General features: G+C 37.8%; 1 protein-coding gene across 5 annotated transcripts in view; it reads right to left on the bottom strand.

Moving 5' to 3' along the window:
- Window positions 1-920: 920 nt before the first annotated feature.
- LOC134820718 (fibroblast growth factor receptor 2-like) overlaps window positions 921-19,047 on the bottom strand; it is a 134,976-nt gene continuing 116,849 nt past the window's right edge. For 3 of the 5 annotated variants that reach the window (XM_063831291.1, XM_063831290.1, XM_063831292.1), the window contains 11 exons: window positions 16,708-16,854; window positions 15,385-15,549; window positions 12,329-12,443; window positions 11,722-11,954; window positions 11,382-11,474; window positions 7,308-7,375; window positions 6,922-7,095; window positions 5,525-5,673; window positions 4,875-4,984; window positions 4,366-4,462; window positions 921-2,188 (listed from right to left, as the gene is read on the bottom strand). In XM_063831291.1, the coding sequence (XP_063687361.1) occupies window positions 1,663-2,188; window positions 4,366-4,462; window positions 4,875-4,984; window positions 5,525-5,673; window positions 6,922-7,095; window positions 7,308-7,375; window positions 11,382-11,474; window positions 11,722-11,954; window positions 12,329-12,443; window positions 15,385-15,549; window positions 16,708-16,854 (1,877 nt within the window). In that variant the 3' untranslated portion in view covers window positions 921-1,662. The remainder of the gene's footprint in view (window positions 2,189-4,365; window positions 4,463-4,874; window positions 4,985-5,524; window positions 5,674-6,921; window positions 7,096-7,307; window positions 7,376-11,381; window positions 11,475-11,721; window positions 11,955-12,328; window positions 12,444-15,384; window positions 15,550-16,707; window positions 16,855-19,047) is intronic. The other 2 variants (XM_063831293.1, XM_063831294.1) reach the window with 1 other exon arrangement.

Genomic DNA, 19,047 nt, shown 5'->3' with positions numbered 1-19,047 from the left:
AGTGCTTTCATCACAAATTTGGAAACTTTTGCCGCGCGTTCCATAAAGCTGATCTGCCCATAGCTCATCTCGCTTTTAGTAAAAGCTGTCTTACATAAAAAATTGAAGGAGGACTTAAATCTATTGAAAATTGATGAAATGGGCTGAATAAGGTAGTCTTTTAAAAATTTGTCACAAATGCGTCATGCCACTAACACGACAAGTGACTTAATTTACTGACACTCCAAACACCTCTCCAATTTAATCTAATTTTGAACCAATTTCTATCATCAGAAATTATTGAATTACATAATGAAGATAAGGAAATTTAGATCGGGTTTAAAATTTCAGGGCACCTACAAAAGTTTGACAGTATGACCGCATATTATCCAAAATATGAAGGAAGGCAGAGTTTTATTTGTCAATGACTGAACCTAGATCAGACTGCTAATCATGCATCCCAATCACAAGTCATCAATTCACAACACACCATTCATTTTTTAAACAGTTTTCTGTAGAAAGAAAGGACAGTATTTTCAAAACGCTGCAATTTCCAAATTTCGAAGGCCGAAGCCCAATATCAATTCGTATATTATTCAGCCGCTAAGATTGAGGATTATGTATTAATATCACGACTCCATTTCCCCTTATTTGAACTGTAAAGCATTCTTTAATTTCACAACTTCTTCAAAAAAGAAAGTCTTGCACGCCCCTGAAATTCTGAAAGCAATCCTCGTTAACTTTTCAAGATTGATTATAACTGATATGATGCGATTAGACATAACTAATTATTTAATTCTCTCTATTTCATCGGATCAAAACAACACTATTTGGTTACTCATTACCCGATTGCATTTCATCCTTATACTTTTATTACCATCTGTCTCACAATTCATCTTAAGTGGACATAGAATATGAGTAATGTACTAAAAGAAACAACATTGTAACCAATGGAAATAAAAATTTAAATCAAACAAATGCCCAATTGGGGTTATCAATTATGTAAAACAAGCTTAAATGGAAGCTTTAATCTATTCTATGATATAATGCTTTAAAAGCAACTTTCATGAAGAAAAAGAGAATCAATCTATTATATAATTTCTTTAAACATACATGTAATTCATGTCCAGTCATATTATTGTCTTTAACGTAAACAGAGCTGCTCTACAATCGTATATCAAATACGTCAAAACTATCAGCAAACTACTGACTATAGCCTGGTACCAGAACCCTCAACAAGTTACCACATGTCCCGAAAAAATCATTACTAAAAACTTATCAAGAACATATCTAGATACTATAAAGATCATATATCTAGATACTATTGCTGTTGAGAATAAAGCCGACTAATCAAAACAGATCTAATTCATTATGCTTATAAAAGCGTATTAATAAATTACTTGATCGTTTTTCAGTCGTTTTGAGCCATTTCTCATGGCTTATTTCCCAAAAATCTTTTAAATTTAGGTATAATATAAAATAACATTATTTTAAATATACAACAATAAAAAACAACAAAAACAATCACGGATCATCGATAATCGTTTAAAAAATTACATGTGTCTTTAGAGTCATTTATCTTAAAAAATTTCGGCCTCAGGCAGCGGAACACAGCTCCAAATGATCAGGGCCTCGGATTAAATATCAGTCTATTATTTAATGACTCAGTCTGAAACATCAGTTTCACAATTTCTGAGCCACAAAATTCTCAGTTCCGCACATAAAATCCTGTTTGACAATAACTGGCTCCATACCAAGGTCGTGGTTGACGTATTGTGCGCTGTTCTTTCTGGCTGAGTCCGGTGATGGCTCGTGTATCGGTAAATGCTGATATGTGTCTGGGATAGGATTACTCTTTATCTCGTTTAATCGCGGACTGAATTTTGACTCGTTTCTGTCCTTAGTGGGTACCATGGTACCGTAGGCGGAGTGCGCATCTGCGATTCTATCGTAACCCTGCGCGGCTATCGAGCTGATCATATCACCTCCCTGCATGGTGGCAGTGGACATGAAACTGTATCTGAAGTTCTGATCCATTTCCTTGTTGTCGTTGGAGTTGAGGTTGGGTAAGATGTCAGCTTCAGGGTCTCCACAGTCCAGGTATTCCTCTGGTCGGTCTCCGAGTAGTTCGTCTAGAAGGTTCTTGATCTCGGTGAAGGAGGGTCTTGATTCAGGGGCCTCGTGCCAGCACAGTGACATCAACTGGTTACTGAAATAAGAGGGCGGGTTAGAGAAAAATAGTTCATGCAACGAATCAAATAGTAGAGCTAGATGGAGAACACTATTAGTGGCTGTCAGTTGTGAAAACTATTGCAATGCAGGACCGTGAGGCGTGATGCAATACTGTAGTAAGTGCACCAGACTCTACAGTTCAAGAATATTTCATATTCGGCTAATATAAATGAATTGCCAAAAAATCTTAGATCACAAAATTTGTTCTCAAAGTGTAGCCAGTATTCAAATATGAACGTTAATAGGTGTATGAGTATATAATATTTGTGGCCGAAATAGGAATTTAACTTATTGAATATATTATTTGAGCTGTAAATTAGACGTGATAATTAGACCTAAATTGTGCCCTGATATAGAAATTAGGGCACATCCTCACATCCTGCACAAAAGATATCAGGATATCCTATTAATGCTTTTCATACGCTATTAAATATTATAATAGCGTTACAATACTTTAATGGTCATTGAATTAACATTAGATTGTTGTTTTTATAGTTTATGTGTATTGTGTAATTGGGTTACAATTAAAGATGTAACGAAGGGATGTCACAATTCACATATAAATGAGTTACTGAAGAAATCAATGTAGAAAATTAATGAGAGAAATCAATAATTTAATGATGGTGGTTTCACTATTCTCCTACTCTTAGAGGATTCTCGCTTTCCAGCGGATTTCGCACAGTGGCATGGCAAACAGATAAAATTTCAGATACAAATTTTTTGATGGTATTCAGATCCAAGAGAATTCTCAGGTATTTGACTATTTGATAAGAGGGTTTAACTAGTTTAAATGTTAAACTCGGTTTAGTGACCTTGTTAAACTTGGTGGCCTTCTGGTTGAGATTAGGAACTAATGACCCTAATCAAGAACTAATGACCCTAGACAGTGCCGAAGATTACCCTAATGAGTGCTCATATGAACAAAGATTAGTTTTCTAATTCTAATGACCATTCAAACGCATATTAAAGTTTTGCCCATTGTTTTAAGTTAACTCAGACAGTCACTGTTCCACAAAGAACAATAGGCCTGGAACTTAACCTGAAGTAATTAGTTGGCTAACTCGGCCTTCTAAAACCGTCATCATGATAATTGCAGAGAGATCAGGCTTATAAATAAAGTATGAGAGTATCATAGTAGGGGGTCATCTTGATTTTATCACGATTAGCTCGGATAATTATAAGAAGATGTTTGCACGCTCAGAGGCTGTAATAATTACTGGCCCCTAACCAGCTGGGAGTATAATTAACAAGGTGGTCTAGGCCCATACTAACAGATCATGGTTCTGATTTCCTGATTTCCCGTCAGGAGAATAATTAGTATAATTAGTATAATTATCCTAATTATTGCAAATCATCCTTTAATACACTTTACTCTTTAATACGCTGGGTACACTTTACACTCCACTCAGGGTACTAGAAAAGCTAAAAACTCGTACAGGTATGTTGGTATGTTGATGATAACAGTTAAAGAGTGTACTTCAGACTACAGTTCCTTGGTTCTGTGGAGTACACACAGTTAAGGGGCAGTGTAAACACCAACACGTGCATTCAGGAAATCAAACTTACAGACAATGAATTGTTTAAGTACACCCACGTGACTCGTCCCTCGACCAATCAAAACACATGGTTTAGCCACGTGGCAGAGCTCTCAGCCAATGAGAATGCAGTAGAGCGTGTCAACTAAAGTGCTGTTAGGACGGAAATGTGTCTAGTAGCTGAAGGTGAGTAGAAAACAATGAGGAGAATGGTTTTGAAAGAGGAGAGGAAATCAGGAGACCAGGGATATAGGTAGATCACGTGATGAATTGTTTAGATTACTTTAGAGTAGTTTAGGGTAATGGTATTGTTTAATACTTAGAAAAAATAGATCATTAAAGTTCTATCAAAACAATTAGTTCTGACAACTTTAATACTTCAGAATGTAAGGATTTATAAACTTGAATAGATATTTGGTGGACTAAGGATACACTTGTGTCTCTACAGTTCAAGTAATTATCTACTCCTACAACACCGTCCAGCAGCTACTATGTAGTACTACAGTCTACAGCACTCTCAGCACTCAGTCCCTCTAACATATCATATAAATTAGGTTTTAAACTTAAACACCCAGAGTGTACACAGAACATATAAAATAAAAGGTTGTGTTTAACTTACAGCTCAGGCTTGCTGTTAGTGGGGGGTGACATTCTGTATCCCTGTTTTAACATCTCTGGAATGTCTCTGATTGTGTGTCTCGGGTACGGGGAGCCTCCTGCAGGAATTTAATATTTAGAATTGGATATATTTCATCAAATTTAGCCAATGAGAGCGCTGTAAAGGTGTCATGTGATGTTATTTGCATCATTCTTCTACGTCAAAGGGAGGTTTAGGGCTCTGACGTGATATTTAACGAAAGGTTTAGGACGTGCTAAAGGCGTTAAAGTTCCGGGTCCTTATTCAACGGTTTTATCATCACATGAGTGTTAAACTTAAAATTAAAGTGGAGACCTGATGACTTAACGAACTCAATGAACAGTAACCTGACTAGTCAGTTTAGTGCTCTAGAACCTTCCTGGACCTGGTTTATTAAACATTGCATTTAAAACCTCTCAGACAGGATAAACCCTGATGATAGCCTACAAAATAATAGGTTTCATAATGAAATATTACCCTGGTTTACCAACCTAAAGTAAGAATCTCGTATAACAGAACACCGTAAGCCCACACATCAGAGTGAACTGTGAACTTCTTCTCAAAGAAACTCTCCGGAGCTAACCACCTATACGGGACTTTCCTGGGAAGAGTTGAGAGTTTAGTCACGTGGTTAAACTGTAGATATCACGTGTTAATGTCACGTGGTTAAAAAGTATCGGCGCTGAGTGTTAAAAATATGTGTGCTCGTGAGTTGTTATAGGTCATTTATAATTTAAGTATCCGATGTTATTATGTCATTTTAATAATATCGACTGGAATTTGATGATTTAAGAATATCGATTTGAAAGGTTGCAACTGGGAACATGATCGGCAAAGTTGAGATATGATCAGTTTCCTGTGTAACTCGCAGATAACAAATTACTAGGCAAATAATGACATTTCATCATTACTCATTAGTATGCTGTTAAAATTGCTAATTCATCATCGATTCTTTGGTTAGAATTTAGAACCCGATACCTTAAATCTCTCATTATCACAATAATTATGCTTCGCACTGGACGCCTCGACGCCAATTATATCCCAAGATAACAATTTACAGTTAATCATGACACAATAAGCAAATCGATTAAGTCACTAATTAAAGTAATTACCACTTAATTAAGTAATTAAGTCCCCCTACCTGTTAGGCCCCATCACGTATTCTTCGTTCACTCCTCTCATTTCTCTGGCCAGCCCAAAGTCTGTGATTTTGAGGGAACGTTTAGAAGCTACCAGAACGTTTCTAGCAGCCAAATCTCTGTGGACTATCTTCTGAGAAGCAACGTATTCCTGGAGAAAGGGAAAAGTGAACACAAGGAAATACTATTAAAGGTGCTATACCAACGTACTTGATTGTTTCATGAGTGATATTGTTTCATGAGTAATATTGATAATTTTTGTTATTTTCATAATTTTCAAATCATGTATTGGATGAGAGTTACTGTCGGCGTAAAATTTTGATGGAATGGGGCCTTGTTCGCAGGCCACAGCTCATTGAAATTTCGCTGACTTTTTGCCAAATTGGAGAATTTCTTTAACAAACATTGTCGAAGCCACCAATACCAAATATTGATAATACTAAACAGATAACATGCTAATTAGATTCCTTTCTCCAAGTTAATAATCTAAACATGACCAGTTTATAAAGCGCCCTGTCAACAGTTCATGCCCGAACTTGCCCAGAACAGAACTTGCCCAGAACAGCTCAATGTTTGCCACAGTTCCTTAAAACTTCACATGCTATCTCCTGAACCCAATTTGAAGCCATTGAAAATACAAGCTGTCGAGTAAATAATTAGGGTAAATTTAATGTTGCTAATTATTAGGCTGCTAGACTACATTTGGGTGAAAGACAGGCGTGTTATTAACCACTGTTGTCTTGGGACTGGTTGCTTAGCAACCAATGTCAGGCCGGGACAGCTTGCTTAGCAACTGCTAGTCATTAACAAGGCGTTTAGAATCGTATTGTGTACATTTTAAGACGGCATTTTCTAGCCAATCCAGCAAATAAGCCAATGAGAGCGCTCTAGACGAGTCACGTGATGATAATTCAAATGGTGCTTGTTTTCACCTGTGATAAGCAGTGTGTTGATTGGTTACATTGTGTGTATGTGGGGTAAAGTGGTAATTAATTTTAGGGAAGTTGGTGCAAATTTAGGTGCAGACAGAGCCGTGAAGTGTGCTGAATTATTCTATTATTATTATACTCCAGAAAAGTGGAAAATATTGGAATGGTATAGTCTGCAAGACTGATAGCTCCGCGCGAAAATAGCCGGTGATTGAAAGTGTTATTTATGGTCATAATACCTATTGTATCATCATTGAACATTCAATAGATGTATTTTAGTCTTAGATGTATGATTGAAATGATGTGCACCTAATTAAGATTTCCGAAATTTCTCCACTCGAATTAGTTCATTGCAGGCGCAAATATAATTAAAATTGGAAATATCAGAAAACCATATCGGCAAATATTGACAAACATTCCTGTCCAATTCAAGAAAACTATGAAGCAACATTAGATAACTCAGTACTCACCATGCCACAAGATATCTGTCTAGCAAAAGAAATAAGATCCTTGCTAGTAAGAGTGTCGTCACTGGTACAGAGGTTACTGATATTACTGATGTTTGGAAGCTGGAAACTGTCTTGGGTCTGAGGTTTGAAGGGGTACGTTCCTACAAATGAGGATCTGGAGCTCCGCAGATAGTTCTGAAGTTAGAGAAGGGGTTATTTAAGCTGCTAAAGATAGCAAAAGTCAATGAGTATTTCGACATATTGTTTTATTGGGGTAAACTGCAGAGAAGATATTTAAGTAAAAGATATTATCTGAACCTCACTTACTGATTAGTGGATATTAAACTAACTAATTACCAAATTAGTAATCTAAAGTAAATTTGTTTAAATTAAAATAAGTAACCAACCTGTAGATCTCCGTCAGGCATGTATTGTGTGATAAGACAGGTCGGTCTGCCTGGTCTCGTACAAACACCTGGACAGAGAGTGGTTAGATTTTACATACTTTTAAAACTGAGGAATATTTGCAATTCCTAAATATGTAGAGTTTTGGGTTGATATAAATATTTGTTGGGTTTATAAATAGCTGTTCCATTCCAGTTATGTGGTTTGTTGTAAAATGTTTTAGTTTTGCTTTCTCAAATTGTTTGACGGTGTTATTTTGAATGGTTTCGCAGTATTTTTACGTGATTTTATCATTGATCTGAAGCTGCTACAGTACGTTTATCCTACATTCCTTACTGAACTAAATCATGCAACTAAATCGATTCTTCAAAACGGCTCAGTTCTTTGTTTTCTTTTGCTACATCAGAATTAATCCACATTTTACATGCAGTTGTTCAGACGTATTATTCATCCTAATCTCATTGCTTGCTGTCCACATTGTAGTCAAATAAAACGAGTACTTCATTATATTATTAAAATCCATGTCCGAATATTAAATAAGTAAATAGAACAGTGAACTATGAGTGTGAAGTGTGAAATGTGCCTTTGAGAGCCAGGGCCGGTATTGAATTCAAGTTTTCAAAGGTATGACGCGACCTGCCCTCCAAAAATCACTTAACTACTACACTTGCGGTGCGAGGAATATCAATAAAGCGTCTCAGCAGATGACAAATAGAGCTTCTTACTATAAAACGACTGTCAATACCCAGGCCAATAAGGTTGGAGATCGTTAGATCGACAGCCAATCAAATGAGTGGGATTTTATCATGTGAATATTATCAGCTAATCAGAAGTTTGGGAATGTGCCATGTGACTACTTTCGTCATAGGGTCGGCTGTGTGGTAATGGACACACACTACAGCTGCATTATTCTCTAATAAGCACATATTTTATGTATACTTGGAACAGTTCATTATAACTTTATAACGACATTAAAACTAACTTATTTATCGCATACCAAAGCACTCATTTGATAAAATACTTTTGTTCCGATAAATAGCAAATTGTTAACTTTTCCCCAAGAATAGATGCTTTTAAAAACAGGCAGCACATTTCAACAAGCATTACAAAGGATAAAAACAAAAGGATGGGCTTTCTAAGACAATGAGGATTTAAAACTATTGAGTACTGCATGATTACAGAAATTATTCAGGATGGTTGATTTGCTGTAAATCTAGTGCAGGTTAAATTTGAGAACAGATATTAATCGCAATTTTAAACTACGGTAAATCTAAACGGAGAAAGTTTACAATGAGTCTCTGAGAATATTTATCCTGAATGCACATTCTTCCATCAATCTTAAACCATTTATTGATACGAAAAACCATACGAACCACAAACTTACAAATTAACATGTATCGTACAAATATCGAATAACACCAACATAATATTAAAGCTAACAGTCTTATGTAGCCCCTGCCAGGGCCCCTCTGTTATGGTGCCTCACTAGCACGGAGAGTATTACTGTTCCTGCTGCTAAATAAAGGGTCTTTATACGTAATAGTGGGACTAGAATGGGACTGAAGAGCAGTAACCACTTCCTGTTTCAGGTGGTTATCTAGATCACATTCCTTCTGACGAGAGTTGCTTCTCTCAATACGAGGGTTGGGAGGTAGGAAGACACTGTCAGAGGAGATGTTACTGCTGGTTTTCTCTCTGTTCCTCAACATCTCTCTCCGGGGGAGACAACGTTCTGTTACTGTCTCGGAGATGTTGGAGACGGGGGAGAGGACTGCGCTGTCGGAGATCTCACTGATCATTGATTCTGTTCCGTCACCAATTGTTGTGGTGCTGCTCAAAGAACTCTTCATTGATTTCTTCACTGATTTCTTCTTTTTCCGTTTCTTCCCTTTTTTCAGATCCCCGTTATCCTCCCGTGTTCTGAGGTTCAGTTTGGACATCTTTGTCTCGTCTGAGATGTCAGATCTTAGTTTAGCTAGTCGTCCTCTGAACTGTTCCTCGGTTAACTCCTTGCGTTTATTAGCCTGATGTAACTGCAGCTTCATAGCGTCCAGTAGCTTACTAAGATGTTCCAACCTCGTGAAGTCTAACTCTATCTCTCTGACATGAGTCTCGTACTTCTTCAGGTCCCTGTAACTCTTCAGGTTCCTAGTGTTGATCTCCTGATCAGTGACTATCTGACACTCTGTGGGAGGGAGCTTGTACTTCTCCTTCAGATCTTCCACCATGGACACGTGCTTCTCTAGGTCACGTGACAGAGTCCTCACGTCTTTCAGGGAGGATGTCAGGGAAGCTAACATGTGACCGTTATCTACTGCTAATCTCCGGGCTATACTCTGGCAAACTTCCACTGCTTCCTCCTGGTTCTGAACGTACTTCTTCAGTCTGGAGTTCAGAGCAAGTTTAGCCTCATTCTCTGCTAGTATTCTCTCAAATTCCGTCTGGGCCGCGTCTAACGTAGCTCTACAACAGGACTTATTACCCAGATCCTCCATCCCGTCCAACCAATCAGACCTCATACTCTCCATCCCCTTCTTCTTATTCAGGATGTTAGTAGCTAGGGAAACTATCTGAGAGTTAAGGAACTTTAGTCTCTCTAACGCGGACCTAGCAGAGAGGTAGGCTGTATCAAACTCGTTACCAAAATCTGGATGGTATATAGTCCCATAACCAGTCTCCCCCTCTCCTTCATCTCCTTCATCCTCACAGTAGGAGGAGAAGAAGAAGTTGAGAGCAGTCAGCACAGAGCTCCTCTCAGTGCAGGCCTCCTTGTATTCTGTGATATGATCTAATATCTCCTTCTGTCTGCCAGACTCACTGCGCCGTAACTCCGCTGTATCTCCCCCTGTATCTAGTTTAGAGTACGCTTCCTCAGAGATATCGTACTCGTAGATAACCTGGTTCATCCTGTCCCGTATCTCAAACAGCTGCTCCTTAGCCCTCCTGCTACAAGTTTCCTTCCAGAGTCTCTCCCCGAGAATCAGCTCGTTACGAATAAAACTAGTTGCAGCCATGTGTTGTTGTAGTTGGAGAGCAGCTAGTGTGTGTTCGGCTTGTGAGGGAGTATTTTAACAAACACAAACAATTTCAAATAAAATGAGAGACTAGCGCACGAGCGGCACAGGGAGACTCGCTACTTGTAAAACTGCTGAAAGAACAATTCAATGGTAGTATCAGCGTGTCAAAGGATTGTAAAACATGGCAAGCATTAATGTAGCACACAGAACAAAGGCGGAGAAGAGAGCAGTGGAGAAAACAGAAGATCCGGACAAGCCGGACACGGAGACCACCACGGAGACTCTAATCTCGGAGTGATGGACGGAGCTAATCACCACACCGCCACCACACCTGTAACATTTGGGGAGGCCGTGGTATTAATTTACGTGATTAAGCGGTGTGTGTTGGTGTGTAGTGTTGTGTGAATCAGCTATTGTGTATCTTGTGTATCTTCAGTGTCCGTGTGGTTAAAGTGTGCCTCTTGTGTCGTGCTCTCGCTTTTAAAGTTTTTTAGCAGTGGTTTTTTCAAGCTGTGCAGCACATATTATGCATGCAGGCTTTTATTAAAGTTAAAACTTTGTTGTTCTGCTGAGTAGCGGTGGTACATGTTATTCAGTACTTTACGGTAATATCAGAATACGTCAGTGTTGACTTGACATTGGAGTGAAGGAGCCAGGTGATCGCGTGCATGGTGTACTGTGTATAAAATATTTAATATGCGAACGAGAGCATAACATAAGTACATGAAGTTTCGTGGGAAATAAAGGGTCGAGCATGACTGGACACTTTGAGCGTTCAAGTTGACTGTCTTTTAAACGGGTGTGAACTTTACACTTGAACTGTTTTAAGATTGATTTAAGTGTGAGCGGATATGGTTTTCTGGTGGATATTTAAATTGTCAAAAAGATCGCGACCGCAATTCAATTTATTTTCAAGCAGCGCACACAATTTTGCATTTAAAGTGGATCTAAATCAAAATTGTTGGTCTGAAAGAATATAAATTTAAAAACAATTCTGGTGTTAAGTTTTGAATCCGTATTGAAAGTATTAAAAAGAAAATAAGTTTTAAAGAAACTGACCTAGCAGAGGTATAACGTGTTGGTGAACACCTAGTTTACTGAGGATATTTATTTCTGCCAACAGCTCGTTCTTATCATACTCGTTTTCTTCTGCTTGGGGTAATTTAATGTTAATTATTTTAATCATGTTTAAATATGTACTATTAAAATAAGTCTAAAATTGATACATTGATATTGATCACTTTGGAGGTGCTGCAAAATAGCAGGAGCAACAACTAAAAATACATCTGGAAATCAAAATTATCCCTTTGTCACAGCTGTAACTATTATCCAACTGATTTTATTGAGCCGTACCAAAACATTATCGTTAAAATCAAACAAACACAAGTTCTTAACAAACCTCGGCACATTTTAACCGCCACAATCTGTGACCCCTGAGGACACTTTAGCCCCTGAGCCTCTGCTTTCAGAACCTTCCCGAAGGCTCCCTCTCCCAATGTGTCCAGGAACTTTAAGTTCTTGTACTCGTACTCGTTAGAGATGTAGTCGTTCCTCAGCGTTTTAGGGATGGTAAATCCGAGCTCCTTTTCTATCTTATCGTACACTTTCTTTTTGTAATCTCTCTTGTGTCGCCTGGTTGGATATCATAAGGTGGAATTATTGGCTACAGTAGAGATTATATCCGTATTGTCCGGTGATTGAGTTTTGTGCAACTCTTTTGTACAGATAATGATCCAGTTGCTCAGATCTTAAATTTAATTACCCGATTTATGGTTTCTATGGTGTTCTAGGTTTAAATAAAAGACAGAATCGTGGTCTGGAGGTTCATAGTCTATGATATCATTTATTAATGCAACTAAAAATAAATTAACCCTTTGTTTTATTATTCCTTTGTATTATCAATAACCGGAGAATTGGTCGCCCAACAAATTAATTTTCAAAACAATACCATGAATAAACATGTTGAAACACTACATCAAAATATTATAATGATAACATTATCTTACCTAAAGAAGATGTAACCTAGAGCACACATCAGCACAAAAACACCAGCAGTGCATCCCACAGCTAGCTTCATAACATACTCGTTAGGGGAGTTCTCAGTTAACTGCTGTGATATGTCTGAGGAAATAAGGTGATTGTTAATTTAATACAAACTTAATTAGCTTAATTAATAATAATACATGGAACATGATCTCGATGTTAATTTATACGTTACTACACGGCTATTATTGTCAATATCATATTAGTATTAAACAGGAATCTATGTGTAGATTCTGGACACATAGATTTTACATCTTGTCTCCTTTTCCCATGAGTATCGTACTCTATTATACTAGGGCGGTTTTACCATCTGTGTTTTACATTCGTAGATGAGATTCACAAATACAATGACAATAATACGTGTTATTATTTAATTAGCTAGTTACTCATTTACACAGAGATAAACGTTACTTTACCACATTACAAATCCCCATGATGGAGTGCGAAATTATCACGTACACTAAAATAGCGGCTCAAAAGTGGTAATTAATTTTGCTATTTTACTATTGAATTTACAGTGCATTATCCTAAGAATAGTGTAAGTAAATAAAATAGAATCCCTATTATTTACAAGAATATTCACACTTATTTGTAGCGTACAGTTCACGAGCTTTATAACCAACACCGCGGTTAATCAACAATTTTTTAGTCTATCCAAACTGATAGACCTAGGAAGCCTCACAATTAACGAATAATGGTAAACTGATAAGTTGAGAGTGGTCAGATTCTCAGAGGCAGTAATATCACAGTCCGAACTTCAGACTGTGAACTCTGAACTAGCCCTCAGTATTAACCAATCAGAAGCCAGGATCACTATCACGTGTCAACATTAGTAGTCTCACAAACCCGCCTGTTTCATGTCTGTCTAGCTTTTTAAACCTTGTCAAAGACCAACTTCCATTATAACCTAGCGGTGTGTTAGCAGTGCTATCAGCTCAACTCTCATTAAAACTTTCTCAAATAAGGCACTTTTCAAAACAGAAAATTAACTGTTGAACTGTTGAAACGTTTGTTGACGTGGGTAAGCGCCCTAGTTCCAAACTGTTGACATGAGACTGGAATCAGAAACTGAGACATTCTTCTCAAATCCACTCCTGATGACAGAATCTCTTGATATGGATATGAGTTCATTGTTGCGGACGTGATTATAAGACGATATCACAGACTTGTTACATTTTAAATAAATTACAATTACAGGAAGATAGCCTCAAGAATTAGCTGTTAAATTTTAATGTGGAAGATAGAGAGGGTTTATTATTAGTTGAAGAGAAAGAGGCCGACTATTAGTCGCGGTTAATGAGGTTTAAAAAGTTTTTAATAAGTTTAACTTTGAAATGTTTACAAATAGGAGATTACAAGCAGTTACTCTGATATCAGGTTACCAAAGGACTAAGTTCGTTTTACCTAAATTTCTAAATTTCTCAACTGTTTTATGAAGTATCTCTGTCGGTGTACATTACGTTATTTCTATGTTAAGCAAGTTGTAATGATTAACTAAAGCAACCTTAACTCATGGGTACTTGTAACATTTTCAGTAGAAGAATGTTCTAGAAAATTCAGGATAAACTCAAAGGTGTTAGTATCTCAAAATATCTGTCTTCTATAATCTCACTATGAAGTTTTTCGGACACATCAAAGTGTAAACTGTAAAAGTTCATGTTGACCATTTCCAGTTTACCGGCTGAGACTTCTCACTAACTACCTCGTACACAACAAAGTACCTACCCAGTACCAGTACCGAGTACCAGTACCAGTACCGAGTACCAGTACCGAGTACCAGTACCAGTACCAGTACCAGTACCAGTACTAGTACCAGTACCAGTACCGAGTACCAGTACCAGTACCAGTACCAGTACCAGTACCAGTACCAGTACCAGTACCAGTACCAGTACCAGTACCGAGTACCAGTACCGAGTACCAGTACCAGTACCAGTACTGAGTACCAGTACCGAGTACCAGTACCGAGTACCAGTACCGAGTACCAGTACCGAGTACCAGTACCGAGTACCAGTACTAGTACCAGTACCAGTACCGAGTACCAGTACTAGTACCAGTACCAGTACCAGTACCAGTACCAGTACCAGTACCAGTACCAGTACCAGTACCAGTACCAGTACCAGTACCAGTACCAGTACTGAGTACCAGTACCGAGTACCAGTACCGAGTACCAGTACCGAGTACCAGTACCGAGTACCAGTACCGAGTACCAGTACCTACTGTACGTCTCCAGGAGACGACCTGTATAAGTCTCCACTTATAAAGGTACTGTAGTTAACGAACCCTGCCCGTACATCGTATCAGTTACTAAATCGTAGGACACGTTAAATTTGCCATTACCCCTTCAGAGCTTTGACGGAAACCCCAAAAGTTTGACATTACAGGTTAGGATAGCTGAGACGATGCCACACAATTAAAGTTAACTGACATCTTATCAGCTCCCAGACCCCCAATTTGGCGACCTCCACTTTTAAACCCCCAAATTATTGACGAGTTCAGCTTAAAATAGACCCCCGGTTAGTGCTGACATGTTTTGTTTCTATTTGTAAAGGTAAAAGCTGGCCGAGTTTCAGGAAATCGGGGGATATTTCCGTTATATTTCAATGACAGGTGAGCTGTCAGGAAGAGAACAAGATGAACATTATATCCCAAATATTCAGCTGTAACTGTTTATCAGGTCGGATCACCGTGTGTGCTAAATAATTCTCCACGTCAAAATGGAAATATTTTATTTAAATCTGTGTACAAGTTAGGTCATCCAGATGAAATGTGGACATTTATGGGTTGAGTATCTCCACTACACTTATTATAGGTTGGGTATCTCCACAAAAATCTGTTGCGCTTTCCGTAAAATCAAAGAGATGTACAACATGTAAATTATCACTTAAAACGTGAGACTTTTAGTCGATGAAATAAAGCGAAAGCTTAATACAAAGCATAACTTGATAAAATTCGGCTAATACGTGAAAATGAAACTCTTGAATAAAGTGAAACTCTAAAATAAAGTGAAAATGAAACTCACTGGTAGAGTGGAAGACAGGTTTGCTAGGTGACTCCCCCAGATCATTGAGTGAGATCACGTCAATCCTGTACTTGGTGCCCGGAGATAAACCTCTCAGTTTGTAGTCAGTGGGACATTTCCCATCCTCACACTTAATGGTGTTCTGTACTCTCGAGTCCGGGTTATCTGGGAGAAGAGGCAATTAGTGAAAGTGAAAGTGAAACAGCGTCCACGAACGATCATATTAATAAAAATGCTATTATACTATTATGACGTGTCGGTAGTCGTTGTTCTAGAAAGAATACAGCGACATATGATTTAAAGTAACCGTGGCTCGAATCTTCGAGCTGTTAATTTCATGATTATGAATGTTAAAAGTATGAAATCCACGAGATAAGCGTTAAAAATACTCGTGGAAAAGCGGTACAGCACCTGGCAGTATAAAATTGAATTTCCCTTATCAAATTTCTTATCTCTCTAAAGAGTGTAGCCGAATGTCGAGATGTGTTATTTAGGTGTAAGGTAGCCCACTGGCACACTTGATTTTTATTATATTTCACATGTATACATAACATTGCTCGTACAGCGTCGAGTTACACATAACGACTGCGTTAAATCATGTGCAAAATACGGATCTTTGCATATGAAATATTTGTTACAACACAGGATTCTTAGACAAATTCACAGTAAGTAATCTACTAATCTTGAGAATCTGGACCGTCCAGGTTTATTTTATTAAGTAATCTAAGCTGTTCAGCTTTACTTTTCTAAGTGATCTCAACCGTTCATCTTTTCTTCAGGGATAAAAAGCAGTTGGGAGGCCGATTATTGTATAACAATTGAATGTATAATGTATTATTTACAATGTATTTACCCGATGTATGAAGTTAATGATACACATGTACTGTTATGTTATATTAAATTTGTGGTACAAAAGAAGAGAGGTATGGGATGAAACAAAGGAAGGAGTATAACAATGGAGCGGCGAGGGTGAAAGGGTCAACTCTTTGATAACAGGCAAATTTGTAACATTTATGTTAAATTGGGCAACATGGAATAGATATCATCCAAGAAATCAGGGACCAGGGTGTGCTATAAATAAATTAGTGCTATAAATAAATTAGTAATTGGTTAACTACTTAACTAGACAAGAGTATAAGACAGGTGAAGATACAGTAAGACTACATTAAAATAATGTTACATTTACAATACAATACAAGCGTAAATAAGGGGGTGCATAGTGCAATGTCAATGACATTTAAAATGGTAAGTAGTACAAAAATCAAACCAATCTCTAATAAACCAATTACCTAATTTCCCATAATTCCTATTTATAAAACTTACTGTCGGTATTAATAGAGAAGTCAGCAACAATCTTGATAGCAGTAGCTACAGTGTCCTCATCAGGGGAATAGGCCCACTGTATTACTAGACTATTCTCTGTGGTGTGGTTGGTGTCTATCGTCAGGTTGATGGGTTGTGGGGGAAAATCTGAAAAGAGGGAGGGTGTTAGAAACTGAAATAGAGGGAGGGGGTTAGAAATAGAGGGTTAGAAATATAATATTAGTAGCTTCCATCTTCGATCGTATCTTTAAACACGATCCGACTCTTCGACTAGAATCCAGTAATATTTTTGTTTTGTAGCTGATTGATTGCATACTTTGGAATGTGTTTACAAGTTCGCCAAAATTCGAGGTTCATTTTAAAAATATTGGATATGTATCAGGTATGCGAATCATGCACGAGATTAGTACTAAGTAGGTGTCAAATATATCTAGATAATATCTATAGTAGTACTAGTACAACTAAACAGTGCATAATGCATGCTATTAGCTATGATTGATGTCTGACATTACGTCTTCAAAATATACGTAATTTTAACGGAAACTTGTCGTAATACCATTTTACATGAAACATGTGGTAAACTTTGTCGGCACATGTGGTAACAAGTGGTAATAAGTGGTAACGTAACGTGAAATAGGAGATAACCTCATGTGAACCATGTGTTAATCACTATTGCAGTCTCCACTCCCCTTCCAGTGCACTGATTATGTACACGGAACGCGTGTAGTTGATCAGTAAACCATGACCAAATTTAAATCACGTCATTTCTCGATTACTATAGAATTCTTAATGTGTTTAATATAGCGATTATCAATTAATAAGAAATCTAGAGTTGGGTGGTGACGATTGTTTTTCGAGGACCACAAATTTTTAACCAGGATTTGAGAATACTGTAAAGGCTCTTTTTTTGTTATTATCATGTTTCAACTTTCATCAGAATTACACTTTAGGCCATTTTGAATTTCTATGTAAGTATATAATGTGTTTAGAGATTGTTGGTGGCTTTTTAACACGGATATTTCGGTAGATTTAACGGCAAGTTATCTGAAAGCCACCAGCAACTTACTTGGAAGCTTCCCAATTTTAAAATCCAATTGAATTACCGCGATATACCCTACAAGGTAGCAATGACTGGGCCACGTGATAAGGTAACATTGACAACTTCCAACAAGTCAGCTTCATAACGTCCGGTTCGTGTCATTTAACTTTTTAAACTGTCACTGAATCGCCGAGAAAACCTGCCATTGTATCGTTTACTGTACTTTTAACTCTTCTTCTTCTTAACTAGGACTTTATTTCTTATTGTCAAAAACTGGCGCACGTGCTGATCAATTATTGTTATCCATAGGACACTGTTTGTTATTGTCCAAAACTAGCGTACGTGCTGATTCATTATTATTCTGAGAAAAAAAGTTGAGTAAAGTACCGCGGAATCAGGCCCTAAAACTACAGTTTAACAAACAACACCGACCATTGAAAACATCTTGTAGCCATGGAAACCCAATCAGATCCCTTTATTTTAATCACGTGACCCAGTGACTTATCACAGTGAACCGTCACATTGTATCAGGAGGAGGGCTACATAAACCCACCAGAGAAACCATACAGTGCCGCATTAGAGCAGTCCCTGAACACACCACGTGACTGAAATACTGCGCTCTGATTGGTTCGCTCCAACCAGGACATGATTTAATTGGCTGGTGTTATCTACCGAGTTCTCGTTTCGGGGCCTAATTCTTTAATTAAAGGTGAAGATAAGGGACCTCAAAGATCGTGTGAAGATGATTCTGAGACAGGTCAAGGCAGTCAAAATGATAGCCAATCAGACATCAGGAGCCGCCCACGTGCAAAACCCCCTGCCCACGTGACAGACACGTGACAAAACCAACCAATCACAGGGCAGAGAAATTTATTTCCATGTCAACGCTACTTACGTGACCCGTTATCAAGTTAAAATTTTCCCACTCAGTAAACACACGGTGTAAGGTCGTGTAGGGTGACAGGCGTTTTAATTCACATTTTCACTGAGATTAGGTAAAAATACTTTGGAATTTTCCTGTACATCCCACGTACGGTAGGTATTGAGCTTATTATGGTGGTATTCTGGCAGTGAACTGAAGAGCATGCTGGACAGTTGTTAGTCGACAAAATTAGTCATTACTCTTTAAAAAGAAGATAAGCTTGGTAAAAACTAAAAAGCAACGTTAAAACTGCTATACAGTTTTTATAGTGCATCTCTAGGTATCTAGTATTGACAATTTATGTATCTCTCAAACCTTTCAAGGCTGGAAGGTGAGGTAAATTCGCATATTCTGTGCAAAAACTTTTGTAGCGAAATAC

Source organism: Bolinopsis microptera, chromosome 9 (assembly GCF_026151205.1).
Source record: "Bolinopsis microptera isolate Bmic1 chromosome 9, MBARI_Bmic_1.0, whole genome shotgun sequence".
Classification (NCBI taxonomy): domain Eukaryota; kingdom Metazoa; phylum Ctenophora; class Tentaculata; order Lobata; family Bolinopsidae; genus Bolinopsis; species Bolinopsis microptera.
The sequence above is the reverse complement of the archived record's forward strand: the minus strand, read 5'-3'. Positions and strand labels throughout refer to the sequence as shown.